The following is a 23,029-nucleotide window of genomic DNA, read 5'->3' as shown; positions in this document are numbered from 1 at the left end:
AAACACATAATTCAAAAAAGAGATACCAGTCCCTCAGTGCAGGGACAAGTTACAGAGAGAATCACAGGAAAGTCCAGCTGGCATTGGAAGAAGTTAGCCAAACTCTAAAGTCACCTCAAACTTATAATCAGATTGTTGTTTTTCACCTGTGTGTTGAACTACACTCACTGCCCGGTGGTTGCTGCCTTATAGGAAACAGCTTTATCGTAATGGCACATCCAGATAATCATCAGTTCCCTATCTTATTATTCTGAAGGATTTCTAATTATCTCATCAAAAAGCGAATAATGCATAGCAAGAAGGTCCACCCTTCACGTGGATGCCAACACACAGCTTGTCTCTGTCTACGTAAACTTAGTTCTGATACACACAAACACACACACACACACACACACCTACTTGTACAGATAGGCAAGATAATATGCATCTGTGTACATGTGGGTCAGTTGAGAAATAGCCCTTGGATTTGGATTAAAATGTTTCTCCCCTCAAGCCAAAGAAGTTTTCTAGCTTGTAACTGGGGAGAGGTCAGAGTGTCAATTTTAGTAGTTCAAAACACTGGATTTAGAGTAATGGATTGGAAATTAAAGTTGGCCTGAAGTGCTCGGATCTGATTTGGGTTCTCTTTCTGTGAACAGCTGGGAGAACTGAAACCTAGCAAGGAGGACTCCAGATGCCTCAGGAAACCTCCTTCCCCCTCTACTGCTCTCTTTAATCCAAGGGCTGAGACAACTTGCTTTCGTGGTTTTAAGAAAAGAAGAAAACCAGAAAGTTGAGCCAGAAAGAGGAAAAGAGGCAAATAAAGACAGGAAGGCAGGGAGAAGAGAATGAAGCCAAAGGAAAATTCAGAAAAAAGATGGGAGGCGAGGGAAGGGGAGGAAAGAAAACAGACAAAGACGGGTGAAAAAGGAATAAGGGCTAGGAAGAAGCAAGGATCTTTCTTTAACCAACCGGAGTTACACCCATCTTTCACTTTCAAATCAATTGTCTAGATCTTATCCGTTTCCTTTGTGAAGGTTGTCGGCGTTGCTGAAGGAAGCTAGTCAGTACTCCTCCCTCCACCCCATGCGTGACTGCGCGGCTGAATCCTCAGCCACTGAGACCCAATACCCGAGTGGGAACGTTTGCAGGAGCGCAACTCCGGGAACACTCTTGCGACGGTTTGTCACCTGGGAGCATAACCGGATTAATACCCAGAGTTGGATTACGCTGGCTGTCACCAATACGCCTAAAGATTATAATCCAATTTATGCACATTACAGCCAGTATTAACTTTATCTGCTATTTTAAGACTCCCAGTTGCTCCGCGAGTCCTCGGAGGACAATCCTCAAGGTTCTGATGCAACCCACCAGGCTGTCAGGAGGGGAAACCTCCCGAAGAAAACAACTCTAAGCCTGTTCCCTGAGGGTCTGCACCCGGTACTCCCAGGTGTCCCACCTTCACCTGGGCACCGCTTTGTGATGCCTCCCAGCCGGGGATTACCAAGCGGGAGGAGTTCCCTTGGAAGGAAATAGCATTTTTGTTCATTTCATTTTTGAATTTTCTGTGGCGGTGGCAGAAGGGCGGGGAGTGGAGCCGGGGAGTAGGTGGGGAAGGGGGCCGGGGGATTGTTGCGGGTTATAACAGTCTCGGCGATTGCTTTTTGATGTTTGTTTGTAGACTGGCATTGCTCTCGCTCAGTCCTTAAATAAGTTTGTTTGGGCGTGAGTTCTTGCCTTTTCAGCACAAAACCACAAAAAGACGCGGTGGAAAGTAAAAGAAAGTCCCCTCCTTCCCCTCCTCGTCCCCCCCGCCCAGCATGCTAACGCCGAAGACTTGATTTAACACCCCTTCTCCGGCTGCTGGGGGCTCTAGGCAGTGGCTACATTCCAGCAGTTTTAATCCGTTTTTTATTGTAGGGCGAGAGGAGTTTACATAGGGGCTGGGATGGCTCCCCAGCTGGCCGCTCTCCCCACTAGCGCCCCTTCTCCGCCCTCTGCTCCACCTCCCCCCCCATCCTCCCCAGTAGGAACCTGTTACTTTAAGCAGGGCGTTCCAGTGTGGCGGTGCGGGCCGCCAGGGTTTCGGGAGGTGGCCGGTGATTGGCTCCTTCGAGCTCCCCCTGGCTCGCTCGCTCGGCCTCCCCGCGCGCTCCGCCCCGCCCGCGCGCCCTCCCTCCGCCCCGTAAGGCTCTGAGCCCCGGTGTCAGGCGCCACGGCGCATGCTCCGGAATCTCATCCTCTGGCCCTGGAGCTGCTGCTGCTGCTGCTGCTGCTTTTGCTTTTGGGGCTGAGTTTAATAAGCGAGCGAGCGAGCGAGCAAGCGAACGCGGGGGGAAAAAGGCAGAGAATGTCCGCCATCTACCCTCCGCTCCCGGGCGCGCTCTCATTCATAGCAGCCTCTTCATGAATTACAGCTGAGGGGGGCTGGGGAGGGGGGTACCACACAACACCCCAGCAAACCTCCGGGCCCCCAGGCATGGCTAGCTCGGTAAGTACATGCAAAAATAATAATAAAAGATCCCCCTCCCCGCCTTTCCTCCCTCGCCCTGCGCCGCAGCCGCCGCCGCCGCCGCAGCCCAGACAGCGCCAGCGCTCCGCGGTTCCAATTAGAGAAAGGTTGGTACGGCTTGCAGGGAGCTGCTGCCTCTCCCTCAGCCTCCGCTCCCCTCCCTCCCTTCAACCCCCCCCCCCGGCGCGCGCGCACACACACACACACACTCGCCCCTCCACCCCCCCCCCCCCCGCCTCCCTCTCTCCTCGCCTCTCTTTGCAATCGCAAGAAGCGCACTCTCGCTCACACGCGCGCACTCACACACTCACACGGTGGAAGGAGGCGAATAATAACTCAGCCATATTTCAGCCGCCGCCGCCGCCGGGAGCCGCGGGCACAGTCCGGGGACGCGGCGAGCAGCCTCGGCGGCCGCTACGATGGTGCGTTCTCCGTGGCGCGCGTGTGTGAGCCGGAGTGTGCGGGCTGACAGCGGCGGGGCCGCACGCAACTTTGCCCCCGCGCTGGGCTGTGCGCAGTCGAGCCTCGGCGGCTGTCCGCCCGCCGCCCTGCCTTTCTGAATTTTATTTTTGGGGGGAGGTGGGAGATACTTTGGGGCCACTTTGGCTCTTGGAAGTGTGTTTCGGGGGGGCTCTGTGAGGCTGGCTTCGCCGATCGCGTGGGGGTTTTCGCCGGGGGGTGCGGGGTGCCTTAAGTTATGGATGCCTCGGCGTGTTTTGCTGCGGGCGTGTGTGTGTGTGTGTGTGTGTGTGAGACGACGTCTCATTTTTGTTGTGCACGAAACCAGTGCTAAGAGCACGGGAGTTTGTACCCATCAGCAGAGGCTGCCTGTAGTTTCCATTCCGCCTGGCACAGCGCTCCACACGCACGCACACACACACGTACACAAAGACTTCCTCGGCGTGTGCCTGTCGCCGCGGTACTTTCAGGGAGGGGGCTCACCAGAATCCCCCCACCTTGGGGTCCCGGCTACCTCCCTTCCCACACCGGGAAACCGCCCTGGCATCGGCTCCTAATTGTCTTCTAATTTGTTTCCGATGCATTTGTTGTCGTGCTTGTAGTGGCTGAGTGTGCTTTCCCTCTTCCACCCCCACCCCCGACCCCCGGACCCCCTTCCCGACTGAGGGCGACATTCCGTTACAATCCCTGCGGGTGTGGATGCGGGGCGCCGGGAGCCGGGCGGGCCGAGTGGGGTGTATTTGGGGGTGTGGGGTGTGCGCGCCCACGCGCGTGGAACGTGGATGCAGAGGGCACCGCCGTTTCCTTTTATGTGCGTTTCAAGAAGGAGGAAAAAAAATGTCAGGCGCAATGTTCAGTGTCGAACGGTCGCCTTCCTGTTGTTCACGGCTGTCTCTCCTCCCCCTGCCCGCAGTGTGCCGTGCAGGTGAAGCTGGAGCTGGGGCACCGCGCCCAGGTGAGGAAAAAACCCACCGTGGAGGGCTTCACCCACGACTGGATGGTGTTCGTGCGCGGCCCGGAGCACAGTAACATACAGCACTTTGTGGAGAAAGTCGTCTTCCACTTGCACGAAAGCTTTCCTAGGCCAAAAAGAGGTAGGGCTCGAATACAAAAGGAGCTTGATAAAAAATGTCTTTGCTCGCGGAGGAAACAATCGCTTGGCCCGGGCGGTCCCCCTGCCCCTCTCCCCGCCCCCCCGCGTCGCGCTCGCCGGCGTCGCCTCGGGACTAGGGTGCGCGGCGCCGCGCTGGCCAGGTCCCGGCTCCCGCCCGCGCGCGCGCCACTTCGGCTTCGGGAAAGTCACCGCCGAGAAAGGACCGTCAGGTGTCGAGTGTTTATTCATCCCAAGCCAGCCCTCACCGGTCCTCTGGGGTTAGCCGCGGGTTCTGTGGGGAAGGTGCAATTAGTTGTTGGGTTTGGAAGTGTCGGGGGTGGGGTGGGGGGGCTGGAGGGAATAAACAGCTTGCGCCTTTTTTTTTTTTTTTTAACCTGGAGAAATTGAGATTTACCTGCGTTATTAGCAAGGAATGCAGGGGATGTAGTTATTGTTCCGTCTCGAGAAGTCGCCTCTTTTTAGGGTCTTCTCGGTCTTCCTCCCTGTGTATTTGGCACTGGGTGCTGGTTGTCAGATTTTCCTTTCAGTGGGTTAGCCACCCCTACCCGGCGCCCGTCAGCATTTTCTGTTTAGTCGGGGTTGGGGGGGCTTACTCGTCCCTAGCGCCCCCTCCCCATAGCACTTGATTGCCCCTTTGATTTTTGACCAGCGTTCCGAAGTCTCTTACCTATGGGATCTACGGGGAAAGAGGGTCCCTGCAAAGGTTGAAGCTAAGTTTCAGAGGAACGATGTGGTCCTGCCTTCTGTTTGAGTCCTTCCCCACCTTGGTTTTTTAGCCTGGGTCTCTAGTTTGCATAATCCAGCTCAGCCCCTCCGATCCCAAACATTTCCCATAAAGCGCAGGAAGGTTTTGAAAAAAAGAAACGGGGTGTTATTTTGGAGAAAAATTAAAGAGGGTTTAAGAAATCAGATTTCTGTTCCCTTGAGCCTCCGGAAAGCTAGTGTCTGGTTGTTTTAGTTGGATTAGTGGAGGTAACAGTACAAATACAATAAGGTGCTTTGTTTGTGAGCAGGTTTATTTATCTAACTCGACACAATGGTTAGTAGTTATCTTCCATTTGATCCGTAATCTTTATTGGCATCTAGAACTCCTGCAGTTTCTTAGAGTAACATCATAATAAATCCATTCTGCTTAGAGCGACTGGAAATTATTGAGCATTGAGGAGCTGAATAAAGAAAGGCGAAGTGCTGTGCGCCTCCAAGGTGGTAGAGGTTTGTGCTGATGCTTATTTTTGTTTCCAGAGCTCATGTGTTGGGTTGTAGGGTTGTATATTTTGCCTTTAGTGGTTTGTTTTAGAGCTCCTCTTGAGAACTTGAACAGTTGAATTTGATGGGCTTTGCTGGATGGTTAATAAATGAATCCAGCCTCTAATAGAGGGGTAGCAATATGCGTGGCCTCTAGGAAATTGCATTTTGATTTTGTTAGCATTTTAGATCAAAATGTAGCCAGAGAGCTTTTACTTCGTATTTCCTCATATTGTAATTAGGATGAGTATTGTCAAGTTTTCTGTCACTGTGTGAGGTTGGGTGTGATGCTTGCTTCTCCCTCTCCCTTTTCCATGTATCTATAGAGCCACTGCAGAGGAGTTTAAACAAAAGAAACCACCTTCTAAGATCCTTGGTCTCCACTGTTAGGACCCCTTGGCTGCTACTCTCTTTCGAAATGAAATACACTGAACAACAACAAAAAAGGCAGTATTTGTTGTATTAGGAAAATGAAGACAGTTGGCAGAAGATGTAGCTCGTAAGATAACTTTGTTTAGGCTCCTTAACAATCAAGCAATTGGCATTATGAAATGAAAGATGACCAAACTCCCCAGATTTCAGCACTGTTTCTGTGCTTCAGTGTGTCTGTGGCAATGTTCCCCTGCTTGTCCCCTACTTAATGATTTTCTCTCCAGCCCAAGGGAACAGGAGGGTGCTGGCCTGCACAGCCCACACCTGGGAGTTGTTGCTAGGCGTGGTAAGCTGCTTGATAACACTGATGTCTTAGCCATCTCTAGTGAGAGATGCCTGCTTGCTGAATGGGCTCTTCAATTTTTTATTTTCAACTGTGGAGTTTCTTTATGTAGTCTATAAGCCATTGTTTTAAAATGTTTATTTTTGGATTTTTATTTGTATGTGTGCTTCCCGTGATGTGACAAGTCCTGGGAAAAATGCCAGCTTACATAGCCCAGGAGAGACCTTGTCATACTGTAATTACACATGATTCAGATTGCAAGAGAAGGTTTCTCTGTTCATTGGGAATAGTTAGTTGTAAATTTCAAGTAACACCAAACATGCCACTTAATCCTGGGACTTACTTTGGGCTTATAACGTCTTTGAAAGTGGTAAGAATAAATACAGAATAAGGATGCCAGGTATTGTAGTGTCTACTTTCGTACCTTTTAAGGTGTTATATTTGCCATTTTATAGATCTGTAAGTGAGAAATTGGAAATGGGGAGAAACTGCAAGAAGGGCTTTGTGAAAAATCTTAGTTACAAGATATTTAAAAGAAATGCACATATGCCCAGCTGTAAGTGGCTATTGATAATGACAGGTTAAATCACTTTCACTGCATACAGTAACTGATAAACAGAAGTGGACCTTCACACTGAGGACGAACTGCTCAGCCACGAAGATGGATGAGTCCTTAGTTTTACGAATCTTTGGTTTGCAAAAGCAAATTGATTTTCAGGTTGATTTCCTTTATTTCACAGTAATAATATGAGAACCTATAGAGGAAGAAATTACAGTATTTTCAACTTGTGGCCTAATGAGAATTACATGTACCATTTCAGAATTGAGCTAATTGGACTTGAATTAATGAAGGTTTACTCTGTCCCGAAGATGGGTTGGAGACTTAAAATTACTAGCACAGAGTACTAGAAGAGAGATTTTGATGAAATAGTGAAGCCTGGAATATCCATTAGCTGGTACAGAATAGGCAGGTCAGAGTATAATGCATTTTAAAACTATCTACTTGCAAAAAAAGACCGTATCTTATTTATTAGTACCAAAGATTTATAATAGTCTGATATGACTGAAATGAATGGTCACATTCAAAACATTTCATTTAAAATATTAATGTTTTCATCTTCAGTATGATGTGAATTTGAGTGAACTTTCTTTCCAATTATAGCCATTCTTAACTCTTGCAGTCTGTTCCATTGACATTTATGATATGAAATCTGTTGCTTATTATTTTATGTCAGCTAATTTGGCCACTGGTATGATTTGATAGCTTTTTATTTCTAGCCCTAGTCCTTTGAGTCGCCAGATAAAGCATAATAAATCCACACTCAGAACTTTCCTTTGATTTAAATGGTTGAGCCCAGCATTACTGTGTAGTTCTGATTTGTGTTAAGGAGTCTTCTGAAATAATTTGGGTAACTTTTTATCAGGGTTCCTAAAATTTGAGACCAACCAGTTGCAGATACTGCACGTACCTGGTGTGTTTTCTCTTCTGAGGTGTTTAAAAGGTTTCAGGAAAAAGTAAAAATGTATAGCTATTCTGATACATTCATCGAGTGTTAGAAGATTTGTGTAGAGTTCTGTATGGAATTCAGATGACCATTGAGAGCAGTTCTACTACTTGGCATTTTGAAGCAACATACAACATAATTTTCCAAGGCACTTAAAAGCTGAATTATTGAAGGAAATCTCCTGTGCATTTAGTGGGAATGTAAATTGGGCACGGACATTTTGGAGGGCATTTGGCAACATCTATTAAGATTTTAAATGTTTACACCCTTTGACCCAGCAGTTTTACTTCCAGGGATTTTCCAGCAGATCCAGCTTCACAGCTACACAAAGTTACAGCATATTGCTTGTGACTTTTTTAAACAGCAGAAATTTGGAGGCAAGCCATATAGGGGACCCCCAGCTGGGTGCAGTTAAATGATGGGTGGTCTGTTAAAAGGGGGTAAATCTATTCGTAGATGCAGGATGATCGGCAAGAGATACTTAGTGAAATAAGTCGCTAAATCAGCACGATCCCATTTAAAAAAATATGCTTATACAAATAAAAAGTGCATGTGTGTATGTGTATAAATAGATGAATTTTGGTTAAATGGGAACCCAGCTCCTACCAGTAGTTTTTTCTAATGTGTGCTCATGGTGTTGGCAGTTACAGTTGATAACACTGTAACTACTGTTTTTGTAGTGTTTGATTTTTTTTTTTAAGTTAATTCTGTGTATTTAAAACATTCCAGTGAGCATTCATTACTTTTTAAGACTAAAAGACAAAGAGTAAAGACGCAACATAGAACTATCTTGGGTAGATATTATTGCTCAGTGGTGAGAAGTTAGGGTTAGGAATTACAGACATATTCACATGCTGGCTTAAGACACTCCTAGTGTGATCTTTTTTTATTCCCCCCCCCTTAAGATTTTATTTATTATTTGAGAGAAAGAATAGGAAAGAGAGCAGAAGCAGGAGGAGGATGAGGGAGGAGTAGACTCCCCACTGATCAGGGAGCCACAACGTGGGGCTCCATCCCAGAGCCCTGAGGTCATGACCTGAGCTGAAGGCAGATGCTTAACCAACTGAGCCACCCAGGTGCCTCCCCAAACTCCTTCTGTGATCTTGAGCAAGTAATTTCTCTCTCTCATTTCTCACTTGGGTTCTCATCTATGTTCCTGGAATGATGAAAGAATAGAACCATTACCTCATAAATTGAGGATTAAATATGAATCAGCTGTTCTCAAATTTATTTGTCTTAAGACTGCTTTACACTCTTAAAAATAGACTCCAAAGAGCTTTTCCTATGTAAGTTATATCTACTGATATATACAGTATTAGAAATGAAACCTGAGACATTTAAAAAGTTATTTATTAATTTGTTTAAAGATAACAATAATCAACCCATTAAAGGTAGCATGTGAAAAGTATTTTATGAAACATGAGTATTTTCAAGAAAAAAGAGTGAGAAGTGTGGTATTATTTTTTGTGTGTAGAGATCTTTTTGATGTTTTGGAATAATTGGATCAGCTTACGTGCTTCCGCATTCATTCTGTTGCATTATCACACATCAGGTAGCCTCTGGAAACCTCCACAGTACTCTTGTGAGAGAAGGAGTGAAGGAGGCAAATAATGTCTTAGAGTTGTTGAAAAAATAGGTTTTCCCTGGTAAAGGTTTTGGGGATCCTGGGATCCCTGAATACACTCAGAGAACCTCTGGTATAAAATATTCAACACAGAACCTGGCACAGATCAACTGCCTTATTAATATGTGGAAGCTGAGTTTTGAAAGCCATTATTATCATTGCTAATAAAAACATTTAATGGAAAGAGGAAAGATAAGTCTTCCAAGGTATTTGACATGGTTCAATTCCATTATAACAATTATCTAACAATTTTTTTTCAGAAAAGGAAAATCCAAACTTGGGTTTTGGTGGATATATTTTATAGTTAATATCCTTGTCCAGTTTATGGCATATTATTTGTATAAGCAGAAGCCTTTTACATCTGTTATTTTAAGTGACCCTCTGTAGGGCTCCCTCTGTGAGGTAGACAGGGCAGGGGTATCAATCGGTTTCATAATTTTACCTTAAAGATTCTTTGTTCTTTCTCTTGTTTTTTTTCAAGTTTCCTTCCAGTGGTCTTCCATGGGCCAACCTTAGTTGTTTTTAGTTGTTTTAGTTTAGTTGTTTTTAGTTGTTTTTCTGGTCAACTATTACAGATAACCCCCTGCTACTTAACACAGCTTTTACAGTTCTAAGATGCAGAAATTTTTTTCTTTTTCTTTCTTTCTTTTCTTTTTTTTTTTTTTTTAAACTTAGTGACTTAAATCATCAGAAGGTAACTTGGAAAGCTTAGATAGGTGGGAGGGGAGGAGATGTGAAACACAATTGTCCCAATTACATGATTAAGCAAGGACTTAGTATATTACTGAACTTTAGTGTCTAATATTTATTGGAGAGATTTTCAAACAATTTGGATCCCTGATCTCAGGGTTTCTCACTGTCCGGTTGGAAGTAATACAGAATTCTATAATTTTTTCCCTTGTCTTTTATACTTGCTTGATTCTATGTTTCATTCCTCAAACAAGAAGCTACCATGTAGAAAGAGAAATTCTCTTGTCTCAGTGATACATATTAATATTCTTTTGAAACATTTTGCTTTGTGTGTGTGGCCAGAGTCTCTGTAGTTCATTCTCTTCCTTGTAACATACATTTTCACGCTTTAATCTTTTATTCTTTTGTATTTTGTGGTTCTCCGCATTCTTGTTTATAGTGCTGTATTCATTTCTGAGAATATAATTTGTCTGGAAAAAGAGTCCATTGGTATTACAGTTATCTTATTAGTATTTTTATACTTACAGATATAGAACATCGACAGTGTACAATCCAGCTTTTATGAGGAACCCATGTATTTTTTACATGCATTTGAAAGCGATGTTATTTTATTAATTTATAGGTGTGTGTTCATTGTGAAAAATCAAACTATAGAAATATGAAGAAAAGGGTTACCTGAGAATTCTTTATAGAAAACCATAATTAATATTTTAGTAGATATCTGTATCTATATATACAAACACACACACACACGTTAACTATAAATTACCTGAATTCATTCAACAGGTAATATTTTGAGGTCCTGTGTGGCTAGAACACTTCCAGGAGCTGGGGCTATAGCATAAATGAACATTTCTACCCTCCTGGTATGTGGTGAAATAGCATCTTTTTAGAGCTGGATTTTATGGTATTACATCAAATATACATTTATTACAACTTCACATGGACATTTAGATTGCTCTTAGTTTTAATTTGTTATGATTAATGCTATGATGAACATCTGAGGCATTCATTTTTACGTTTTTTCCTGTAATTTCCTTGTGTTAAACTTACCAGAAGGGAGGTAGTTGAGACAAGGTGTATAGATTTTAAATTTTGATAGACGCATTACCAAACTTTCCTCCAAAAAGATTGGTTTATGTTTCCCCAGGGATTGGATGAATTCCCTTTTCCCTATGTGGTTGCTAATACTGGGAATTAACAGTTTGTTGTTTTTTTTTGTCGTCGTCGTCGTCGTTGTTTTGGTAACTCTTCATCATTTTGCTGGATGAAGCAGAACTTCATTTTTATTTGCATTTATTTGATTAATAGCGCTGCATGTCTTTATGTGTCTATATATTTACTATTTGTTGTTTATGATATGCCTATTTTGTGCCATTGTTCTGTTTCTCAAAAAAACAAAACAAAAAAACCCCATGAAAATACAAAGGATAGAATGATATAACAAACATTCACTTCCCCACTACCAAGGCTGGATAAATGTTTACATTTTATCGTATTCGAATCTTTGTTTTGATTTTAGAGAATTAGATATTACAGCTAGGCAGCTAAAGTTTTTAGATGCTTCCCCATCCTTTCTTTCAACTCTTCAGACTTTCTTTCATTCTGTTTATGTACATTTGCACATTTATACTGCTGCAAGTAATAGTATATTATGTTATAAAATCTCCATAAAGAGTATCATACTGGATGAGTCCTTTTTTAAAATCGAGATGTAATTTGCATACTGTAAAATTCACCCCTTTAAAGTGTAGCGTTCAGTGGCTTTTAGTATATTCACACGGTTGTGGGACAATTGCCACCCTTTAATTCCAGAACATTTTCATGAGTGAATAATTTTGTAGCTTGCAGTTCACCACACCCCCCACGTATTTGAACCTTTTCACACCACATTTCATCTGTAGAGAGCCAATTCATTTCCTTTAGTTTCTTCTGTTCACTATTCCATGGTAGGAAGAGGTTCTATGCTTACTTTTCTCTTCCCCTATTAAAGAATATATAGGTCATTGTCTGCTCTGTGCAGTGAGCATCTTTGAATGCATTACCTTGTACAGATGAACAAGATTTTAGATATAGGCCTGGAATTTGAGTTGTGTGTGCATTTTCATTTGTATTAGACATTGTCAGATTGCTGTACAAAGTAGTCATGACGGTTTATACTCTGTCAGGGAATAAGGTCCATTTTCTGTACAGCTTGGCCAACGTTGGATATTTTCAGATTTCTTATTTTTATACTTAGTTGAAATATGGCATCTTTTGTTTTCGTCTTCATTTCTCTGGTTTCTAGTGGGGTTAAGCATTTTCTGTATGTTTACTGACCATTTGGATTTCCTCTTTATTGACTTTTAAAAATGTCCTTTGTCTTTTTTAAAAAAGAAACTTGGGATCTTTGTCTTTTTCTTATCTGTAGGATGTTAATCCTTTGTTGTTTGCCTTGAAAATATCTTGCCTCATTTTTGTTTCTTTTTCTTGTAGCCTAATGTATGGTATCTCTTTGTCATACACAAGTTTTTAATTTTGCCAAATTGATCTGTTTTGTTTTGTTTTCCTGTGTGGTTTTGGGGTTTTGTTTAAGAATATAATTTGTGGACTTGGTAGTATGCTTAACCAACAGACTTTATACATGCAGGATACAGGGAAAGGACTGCTGAGAAGTATGAGAAACAGGAGGTTCCTGCCTTCAACGTGCTTGTATCTTGTAGAGCTGGAAAGGACATTTGAGATTCTGCATCCTTGTTTATCCTCTTTTTATTTTGAATGGGAGGCCTAGAAATGTGACGCGATCTTGTATATAGACACAACGAGTCTCAGGTGTGCTGGTGCAGGAAGAGCTGGTAATAAATAGTGGTAAATGTTTACTTTTAAAGATTTTTTTTTTTTATTTGACAGATAGAGATCACAGGTAGGCAGCGAGGCAGGCAGAGAGAGAGAGGAGGAAGCAGGCTCCCTGCCGAGCAGAGAGCCCGATGCGCGGCTCGATCCCAGGACCCCGGAATCATGACCTGAGCTGAAGGCAGAGGCTTTAACCCACTGAGCCGCCCAGGCGCCCCAAATGTTTACTTTTAAAATGTTGAATAATTGTTCACTTATATTAGCAGACAAATGTTCAGCAATACCTGCTTTGTAGACATGATCTAGGATTTAATTAAGTGGTGGTAACCATGGTAGATACTGTTTAAGAGGGAAAAGTTCTACAGCTACTTTCAGGCAAAGTCAGATTTATTGGGTGGATTAATTTAAGGTTCTCCTTTGAGATTAAATCATTAGGAAAATTTGATCCTGAATGGTAGGTCTCCTCTGATATTTTGCCTTCCCACCGTGGTGGGATTGCAATTCCATAAGTGATCCAGAACATAGTTTTTTAAGAAATAATGTTGTGTGATGTAATCCTTTTAAGTGTGATAAGTTTGTAGTGGTCAAGGCCTGAAGAAGGCTATTACTGAATTTCTAAACAAATACGGCTAGTATTTGGGTGTGATTTAGTTGGTATGTAGTAGTTAACAATTAACTTTTTGGATAAAATCAGTGCATCATCTTTTTTTTTTTTTTTTTTTTTAAAGAAAATTATGGCTTGGGGCACCTGAGTGGCTCAGTGGGTTAAAGCCTCTGCCTTCTGCTTGGGTCGTGATCCCGGGGTCCTGGGATGGAGCCCCACATCAGGCTCTCTGCTCAGCAGGGAGCCTGCTTCCTCTTCTCTCTCTCTCTGCCTGCCTTTCTGCCTGCTTGTGATCTCTGTCTGTCAAATAAATAAATAAAATCTTAAAAAAAAATAAAATTATGGCTTATCTTGAACTTAATCGTGAGGTCCATTTATTTAAAATAATGTTCATAAGTGATTATAAAGACGATCAGTTGGATTTAATTAGAGTTATTATCCATGTCAGAAGATTGATATTCTCTGAACCAAATAAATTTTAAAATACTTGATTTTGCCAAAAGTAAATTTTTTCTTTGTTTTCACCAGAAATTATTAGTTATTTTCCCATCAATACAATGTATATGTATTGATTTTAAAAAGCAAAATATACATTAACAATTTCCTAAAATATTAATAACAACAGTGGCCTACACAGTAGGGAGAGTTGCTTGCCTCTTAATGTATCTGGATATAAATTTAGTCTGCATGATGCCTTTAATCTTTGAAGATAGGTTTTTTTTTTTTTTTTTAAGATTTTTATTTATTTATTTGACAGAGAGAGATCACAAGCAGGCAGAGAGGCAGGCAGAGAGAGAGGAGGAAGCAGGTTCTCCGCTGAGCAGAGAGCCCGATGCGGGGCTCGATCCCAGGACCCTGAGATCATGACCTGAGCTGAAGGCAGCGGCTTAACCCGCTGAGCCACCCAGGCGCCCCTTGAAGATAGGTTTTATGCCCTTACATCTACTCCCTCCCCCAGAGTGGTGTTGGGAGAGATTACTATCAGATTATTCTATGCACCTATTTATTTTGATACAGATTTGTAACATTTTGGATGTTTAAAAGTAAGGTTCATTGGTCTTTGTGTTATACCCATACCTTTTACCCCAAATACTTCATTAACATGAGTTGCTGCATAATGAAAGCTTTCTTTGTATTGAAGGAGTCTTTTTTTATTTTACAAAATTTTTCTCTCGTTTAATTTCTTTCCCTGTTCTGTTTCACAAGCAGTTGTTTTGTAGTGACTACGTGAAAAACAGAGTTCAGGCTGTTGGGATTTGGTTGCTTTTAGTGGGATAGTTTATTCAAAATGTTGATGTAGCTCCAGATTGCCTTATTAAAGATGCTCGTCGTAGGACTTTTCTTACCTGTGCGCAGAAATAGTAAGGAGCAGTGGGAAGCTTCTCCCTCATCATATAAACACTGAGCAGGAGCACGTGTTCTACGGTCCATCCGTCCTGCACTGGCCTCTCCTTGTATGTCTGTCTGTTGTTTCTCCTAACGGGTTAGTTACTCATCTGATGAGATGGGACCTGTATTATCACTGCAGATAGCACTCATACCTTCCATCAGTGTAGTCTGGATGCTGGAAGCTTCTGGCAGCAGTATAACATAAAGGCAGATAGGTATTGCTAGTCGGTAAGAGTTTTAGAATCCGGACTTCAGCCTCCACTCCCCTAAGTGGTAAATTATTGCTCCATGTTCAGAAACTGATTTCTTCTGTACCTCTAATAATTGACTTTGTGTAAACAGAACCACCACCTGAATTTAGCAGGAAGCATTGTGTCGGCTGAGAATCACATTTTCTAAAAGGAGTTTTAGCCTATGTTATAGGCAAAAATGAATGTTTCTCTTTTTCTGTCTTTTCTTTCTTCATCTCTTTTTCACTTACTTTGGTGCTTTTTAAAAAGCTAGCCACAAATTTGAGAGACTTGGCCAGGTCTATCACTTTTTTTTTTTTTTTTTAACTACTTAATCCATGAAATACAACTAGCATTTAGCTGTAAAAATAGGAGTCAGGTGGGGGCGCCTGGGTGGCTCAGTGGGTTGGGCCTCTTCCTTCCACTCCGGTCCTGGTCTTGGGGTCCTGGAATCTAGCCTCACATCTCACATTGGGCTCTCTGCTCAGTGGGGGGCCTGCTTTCCCTTCTTTCTCTGCCTGCCTCTCTGCCTACTTGTGATCTCTCTCTCTCTCTGCCAAATAACTAAATAAAATCTTAAAAAAAAAAAAAAAAAAAAAAGGAGTCAGATGTATTCCAGAAACTTGTAGAGCAGGATTTAGCAATGCAGTAGAAAAGGCCCTGTCCTGGGAGGCAGAAGGGATATGTTTGGATTGAATAAGCTCTGTGGGCTTTTCGAGCTCTAAAATACTATTTTTCCTTATTTTTTTTTTTTTCTCTTAAGGGTAAGTTCTGAGCATACCCTTCCTTTGTCTAGTGTTTTCCTAATGAAATAACTACCATTTATTAGACCAACTATGTATTGGTTATCATGTTGTGGATAGACATGTGTTACTGTATTTAATTGTGTTTCATAATGTAGTTTGGAGAATAATTTTTTTTTGAAAAATTTATGAACTTCAGCATATTGGAATTTTACCTTTTTAAATGGTGAGTGAACAGTGAGCTGGGTAAAAGACTCATCTACTGTAACAGGGAAATAGGGTAATTAACCAGATAGGTGATTTTGTTTTTGTTATGAAAAGTTACTTTCTCATAATCTCAGTGCCATTTATGCCAGCCATCAACATTACTTGTAGGTTGGAACATTCCAAGAACTCAGGATACCATATGTTTATTTGAAACTTCTGCTTCAAATATGGCTCTTGACCAGGTCATTAGACCATTGAATTTTTCATGAAAATTAACTGAATTTTTTTGTAGGCCAGACATTGAAATTTTGTCCTTGTGTTTTTCTGAAGCATCATGTTTCAGATAACTACTCGTGTTTCTCTTATCAACAGAATAGTTGGGGACTTCGACTTATCATGTAAACAGGTTAAAAAAGTATGGTATATTAAATATTTGATCATTCATCATACTTTCAGGGTTTTTCTATTTAATAATTCAGATGCTTAATTGAAGTTGTTTTGAAAAGCAATTACTCTTCCAACTTTTTACTTGTGACTTGCTGCTAATGTAAAAAAAAATTCCAGTTATCATTCCAACTACTTAAAGGGAATTGTGAATGATGCTAGAGCCAAGGATTTAATTACACAAATATACAAAAATACAGAAATACAGACAATTTAAAGAGAGCAGCAGATAAATGAGAATTATGTTTAAAGGCTACTTAGTAGCTTGATGTTAGTGTTACTTGACATAGTAGCTTTCTGTAGAGGCTTTTTTTTTATGGTTTATTTTTATCATTGATTTTAGTACTTGATTCAGGCCATTATCTTTGTATGAGAATGGCCAGAATTGTTCATTACTCACATTTTGAGAATTGTGTGAGAGATAAAAATACATCAGTGAAAAGATGGAAAGAACATGCTTAGCAAAATGTTAATAGAAGTTATTTCTAGGAGATGGGATATCAGGAATTTAAAAAAAAATATTAAATTGGCTTTATTCCAAAATTCAGTACCCCCATCCAGCAAATAGAAAGATTTCAGGAAATGCTTATACTATTTACTAGATTTTTTGAGTTTTCTTGAATAAGGCATAATTAACTTATGTGAAGGTAAAACTAGATACTTAAATGTACATATGGACATGTTTACAATAAGCTTTTAATTTTTTTTAAGTTTAATCTCATTTAGAATATAAAAATGTCTTTCCCAAGGAACACTTTCATATTTTGCTATTTGGAATTTTAGTCACCTTGTCATTTTGAGTGTTTCCTTTAATAGCACTATAATATATGCACAGATGTTTCAAAAGTTGATTGTAAACTTTAAGAAAAACATCTAAATCATATTCTTACCTTTCTTAACAAAGTTGCTGTGTTGAAGTTGTAAAATGAATCAGATTAACCTGATTTATGAGTATGTGATTCATAGAAGATGTTCTTTGTAGCAGAAAGACAACTGTGTTTAGTATTTCAGTACAGTGTATATTTTTGGAGTACTTAAGAATGTTTTGAAAAGTTTTGATCTTTTTTCCTGTTGAGTTTGATAAGCTTGTTAATTAGTGTGTTTATCTTGATGTGTGTAGTATTGGAAAATTTTCCAGAGCCTAAATCTGACTTTAAAAATTGACACCAAATGAAAAGGCATCAATCATGCTTAGATGTAATAGTGGTAGGAATAGATGGGATCTATAGTTGCAAATAAAGACCCATTTCCATCTTGTGTCTTTGTATATAATTTGGAAGTTAAATGTTAAATTTAACTACCAGACAACTACCAAAAGCGAGATAAAAATAGTGTTTGAGGGAGGGAAAGAAGAGATGGTTCTTTTTGAACGGATGCATACGTGTGTAAGCACAAACAATATTTTAGGATTGAAACAGTTCAAGTAATATTTTGTATATAAAGACAAAAATAACCAGAAGTTTTAAAAATTAAAATTAAAATGTCATTTCGTGTTTTATATACAGTACGGATAGATTAATACGGACATTCCTTAAACACAAGTAAAAGAAATGATTTCTAAAAAAAAAAATGATTTCTGCAAAGATAGAGTTAATTTTAGTTGTCTTAAAGGTCTCTTTGCAACCCAAAATTCATCTAGTTAAGTCCATGATATTATGATATGTGGGATATTAATATCTTTACCTTTGTAACATTGAAAAGAATAACCACTGAACGTAGTATGTGCAAATGCATATCAAAACTGTACGTCAACTAAGAATAAGTCTGTTTTCCCTTTGCTTTTAGCTGCTTTTAGAAATTCATATGACAGATTAACTCCACCTCAGGATGTGAAATACAAAAATTGATGTTTGTGATCAGACCATTTCTTTATTAGCTGTTTGAATAAAATTGCCACTTTAAGTTCCATTTGCTAGCATTTGGAGTAACATTTTCCATGGGCTTCATTTAGTTCTGCTGATAAATTTTTATTTAACTATTTCTATTCCTTTGGAGAGAATTCTAAGTGGGATTCATAATAGCCTGGATTCTTTTTTTCAGGGTTAAGATGTGTATGAAAATGAGGGAAATAGACTCTTTGTCCCCATGATTACAGCTCCCCATATTTGCTTACTATTTTTATTATTAATTTATGTAGATGGCTTAACTGCAAATATAGAAAATCAAGTCATTGTTTTAAAACTTATTCTGAGTCCTCAGGGGATCACGCTTAAAGCCTTGAGAATTTGAATCAGATGAAGACTTGGTTTGAGTTTTGCAGATTGTTAGAAATTCCAAATTTGATACTAAATTAAATATACTTCTAGAATTTTATTATAGTACAGACAAAGCTATAGTAGACCAAGATAATGTATAAATGGCCCTTATTTGGAGCATATAGAGTGGGAGCATATTTTGCAGTGAAAGGGGAACTAAAGGACAAGGTGTTCTCTACTTGTGGACTTGTAAAGGCCTCAGAGTTTTCTTTATGTTATTGTAGAAAGACATTATTTTTGCTTTGGCGTGCTTAAAACTAAAGGGCAAATGATCCAAAAGAATAATCTTGAAATTCAATAGCAAGAAAACTACTTGACATTGTGGGCTAGAGGCCAGCAAACGTGTTGCTTTCATTGAATGCGTGGGAAATGGGGCAGGCCTGGAATTTAAAGAGACAGGGTGCAGTACGCTAGAAAAGAAAAGCTCCCCTGTATGATTTGCCTACTGGGAGAAAAAAAAAAATAGACTTACAGTTTCCTCTAAAGGATCTTTATTGGATCAACTGTTTAAGACACTGAGTGAATTTTTCCTAACTCTGCCTCCCATCTCCCTTAGCCATCTTCTCATTGAAATTGGTGCCGGGTAAATTTGTTTATAACAGAGGAGAAGCAGCTTTTCAAATAAAAGTACTTTGTAGCCTGTTCAAATGGAGTATAATGTAATTCTCCCTGAAATTGAGCACTTATTACTTTGTTTATGTAGCTGTTTAAAAAGGGGGGAGGGTGCGATGAGGAGTATTGTGGGGGGACTACTGGAACCTTTGCTTTAGAAATTTCTCTCTTTTTCTGTCTGAGTTTCCTCCCCCATCCACTCATGAATCCCCCTTGGCCCCCTCCCCCACCTCCCACAATCCCTCAATAAAATAGTATTTAAAAGACTTGAATAACCAGTCCTATGTACCAGCTTCTTGCTCGAGGCAATAATGTTGTACTATTTTCAATGGGTGGTCTTGAATCTCCATGGGAGATTTCACAGGCAGTGGGTTCCATGACCCACTAAGTGTATTATTTTGAACATAACCAGTTAAATTCCTGAGCCATAGAGAATATACAGAGATAATTTTACATGATTGAAGTCCCAGAGTTAATTACTTACAAATCAATTTATTTAGTTTTATTTGAAAAATTTATGGTTTAAATCCCTAAAAGTGACACACATTATTAACCCAGGATTTGAGGTTTCCTTTTTAAAACAAGTAAGCCATTCATACATGTCAATTCAGGAGTACCCATTTGCGTGTATATTTTAATTCATAGGTTTTTTTTGTTGTTTGTTTTAATTTTTTTCCCTTTAGGAAACCAGCAACTAGTAGTCATTTCCAAATGTTAAGTTGTTGAAGTCCTGTTTCTCCTACGGGAGATACTGTAAGACAATAGGACTTACAGTAAAAAAATAGATCACTTTTTTAAATAGGTTTATAATCAGTATCTTTTGCCTGTGGCATATAGCCGAAATGTATACCAGCCTGAAATTTCACTAAAATTGCTTTGGGTCAAACCTCCGTGGAAGCAAGCAGGATTGGAATTAAAAATTAAATGCTGGATTGAGATTGCCCTGTACGGAAGAAAAATGTTTCTTTAGGTGAATTTACTTAGATAAAACAATGTATTTACTTCTCTGTTGTAAATATTGAAATGGGAACTGCTGCTGTCCTGCCCATTCCTGCTTAACTTGGTTGAAAGTAATTTTGGGAGTTTCTTCCCAGTGTAAACCTGTGGTTATTCACCAGAGTGATAACCTAACTCTGTTGGGTCACTGATTTGATGACTTTTTCCCCCTTATTTACATTCTTGAGAAAATTAATTAATTTCTGAAGAATGTTGGATTTCTATTTCGAGTACATATCTTTAAGTCCTGAAATACCTGTTTTCCATCGGCTAAGTCGATAAGCGTTTAGGAGCAGGTATCCTAGATGTGTTGGTGAATCCAGATGTTCTATGATGAGAGATCATTTTTGTTTATTGTAAACAATGTAAGTAATTTTAGGTGGAAAATTACAGGCTTGGAAGAGCTGAGTTTGTTTCTTGTATAAAAATTATTGTACACTTGGGGTGCCTGGGTGGCTCAGTGGTTTAAAGCCTCTGCCTTCAGCTCAGGTCACGATCCTAAGATCCTGAGATCGAACCACATATCGGGCTCTCTGCTCAGCAGGGAGCCTGCTTTCCCCTCTCTCTCTGCCTGCCTCTCTGCCTACTTGTGATCTCTGTCTGTCAAATAAATAAAGTCTTAAAAAAAATTATTGTACATTTGTTTGAGGTCATAGGTGAAACGATGTGACTTCTGTTTTCTTCACTGCAAAATTCACATCATTTTAATGTCTCATCAGTTTACGGCACTAAGTGTTTGCCTTTTCTTTTTTAGCTCAGGACTAGTCCTTGAGCAGCTAAAAAGTTTTCCAGTAGTTTTTATAAGTGGGTTTAAAGCAGTGATAGCCATCCGAAGTTTAACTTGTGTAGCCAGCATTTAAGAGTTATTAAGATTGTCTCCACACAAAAAAGAAACTGCTCTTAAGGTCCGTCCGTACATGTGAATAAAAATTAAAGGTTGGTTCAAAATTAGCTTCTCAAGTAAACTTTCTGACTGAGGAATAATTTTGTTTTCATTATCCGTTCCCTTGGCTGAAAATGAAATAGAAACGATCTGGTTACTAAAGACGGGCGCTGTATTGGATCACTTCCTTGAGCTTTTGCTATGATTGTTGAAGGCAAAGTTAGACAGCTGCTGTAGATTTTGCCAGTGGCCTCACAAAAGAAGTTGTTTAACCCTGTTAGTTTCAGACCCCGTCATTTCTACTTTGCAGATATCCTTGCTGTGCTCGGTATGAACCATGTCCTCTCTGTGTTAGATATGAGTCTCTGGGACCACGATTTGAGCTTGTGATTTATAGAAAGGTGGTATAGCAGACAATGAGTAATTTTAGGACTCCATTACAATAGTTTCATGACGTAAAGTATGAAAAATCACAACAGGTTTGCATATATTGTGGCAGATTTAAAAACTTAGACTTTTCTGTTAGACTTGGCTTTTTGTACCTGAAGATTGTTAGGGAATTGGGAAAATTGTGAAAAGTGGTGAAAATGGAGTTTGACTTAAAATCCATGACAGTTGGGTATTTAACTGTCCTTTTTGGGGCTTCAAGTCCAGAGGAAGTACTAAGTCATTGACTTTAAAATCTCATTTTGGGTAAGTGTCGAATTAGAACAATGCCACCTATTCTTGAAACTGATGTCATAGTGTTAAAAATCCCAATGATACTGGATTCTTTTTGCATAATGTGTTTGCATCATTCCCATAGGTTTGAAGGGCAGGGAAATACTTCATTGTGAAGGCTGAAGAAGGCAAGATTTTGAAACCTGCTGCTTGTGATTAAATCAGTGTGTTTGCCCGGAGGCTTCAGCCATTCAGTCTGAATTCGTAGTCTAAAATTTTGGATTCCTTCTCTGTTTGAAAATAATACTTCTTAAAAATTTTAAGACTCCCTTTGCCTACTCACATGAGAACTACTGAGGCAAATGGTCACGGTTAAGATTTTCAAGCAATCAAGACAGAAGATACATTCCAGTATTTTAAAGAGAAAGTTCGTAGCCATTTTACATAAAATTTTACTGGGCTTTTCGTTAATCTAAAATAACTGGCCTATAAGTACTTTATCAGTGAAAACTGCTCAGCATGTAAAACGAGGGGTAGAAGGAGCACAAAGGCTTCCTGCAAATTAAGGGCACAATGAGCACTAACGGACTTGCCAGCCATCTCCAGCTGTGAGATTATTATCGTTTTTGCAAACCCTTTTCCCTCAAAACTAAATCAAGAATGGTAGAGTCCTGATAAAAAGAAGTGTAGAAAAGCCTAACTAATCCTTAGATGAGTTACTTCAAACGTGCCAAAATAGAATAAAATCAGTTAATAGCATGGATTAAAGGTTACTTTTAATGCATTTTTATCACTCACGTTGAGAATTTTGTTGTATGTTAATGCATTTGGCCTTGGTTTAAAACAACAACAACAACAACAAACAACTGGAGAGAAAATACAGTTACATTTGAGAGATTCCATAATCCAGTAGTTAGAAGGAAATTTAGTACTAATGTCAGGTGCCAGAATTGAGCTAAGAGATAAAAGCTGTGTACTTGAGCTCAGAGCTGTAAACAGGTGGCTCCAATTTAGAGCGGTAAATTTTCGGGTTATAATAGAGAGGGTTCATCTGCGTACTTCGAGGGTTGATATATTGTATAGATTTTAAAAAACAAGATGGCTCTGTGTCCTTGGATAAATATGTACAAGTTGTTCCCTGGAGAAGATGCCACAAGAGTGCTAAAATCAGGTCTGGATCAATGCTTTAGAATTGCTTGATTCTTACAGGTGGTAGAGAGAAGAGGAGGGGGAGGTAAGAGGCAGGTTTTAGGGTGCAAGGTAGTTTTCCCCTTGTCTGCACATGTCTGGGATCTTTCATATCCCGAGGAGACTGTGTCCTCTGTACTGCT

The 23,029-nt window shown here is 40.2% G+C and overlaps 1 protein-coding gene across 1 annotated transcript in view; it reads left to right on the top strand.

The window, feature by feature from the left end:
• Positions 1–2,193: 2,193 nt before the first annotated feature.
• Positions 2,194–23,029, top strand: part of MLLT3 (MLLT3 super elongation complex subunit) — a 285,704-nt gene continuing 264,868 nt past the window's right edge. The window contains exons 1-2 of the mRNA XM_047700500.1: positions 2,194–2,470; positions 3,864–4,044. Of these exons, the coding sequence (XP_047556456.1) occupies positions 2,459–2,470; positions 3,864–4,044 (193 nt within the window). The 5' untranslated portion in view covers positions 2,194–2,458. The remainder of the gene's footprint in view (positions 2,471–3,863; positions 4,045–23,029) is intronic.

The sequence above is a fragment of the Lutra lutra genome, chromosome 13 (genome assembly GCF_902655055.1).
Source record: "Lutra lutra chromosome 13, mLutLut1.2, whole genome shotgun sequence".
Taxonomy (NCBI): Eukaryota; Metazoa; Chordata; class Mammalia; order Carnivora; family Mustelidae; genus Lutra; species Lutra lutra.
This window is presented reverse-complemented; position numbering and strand designations above follow the sequence as displayed.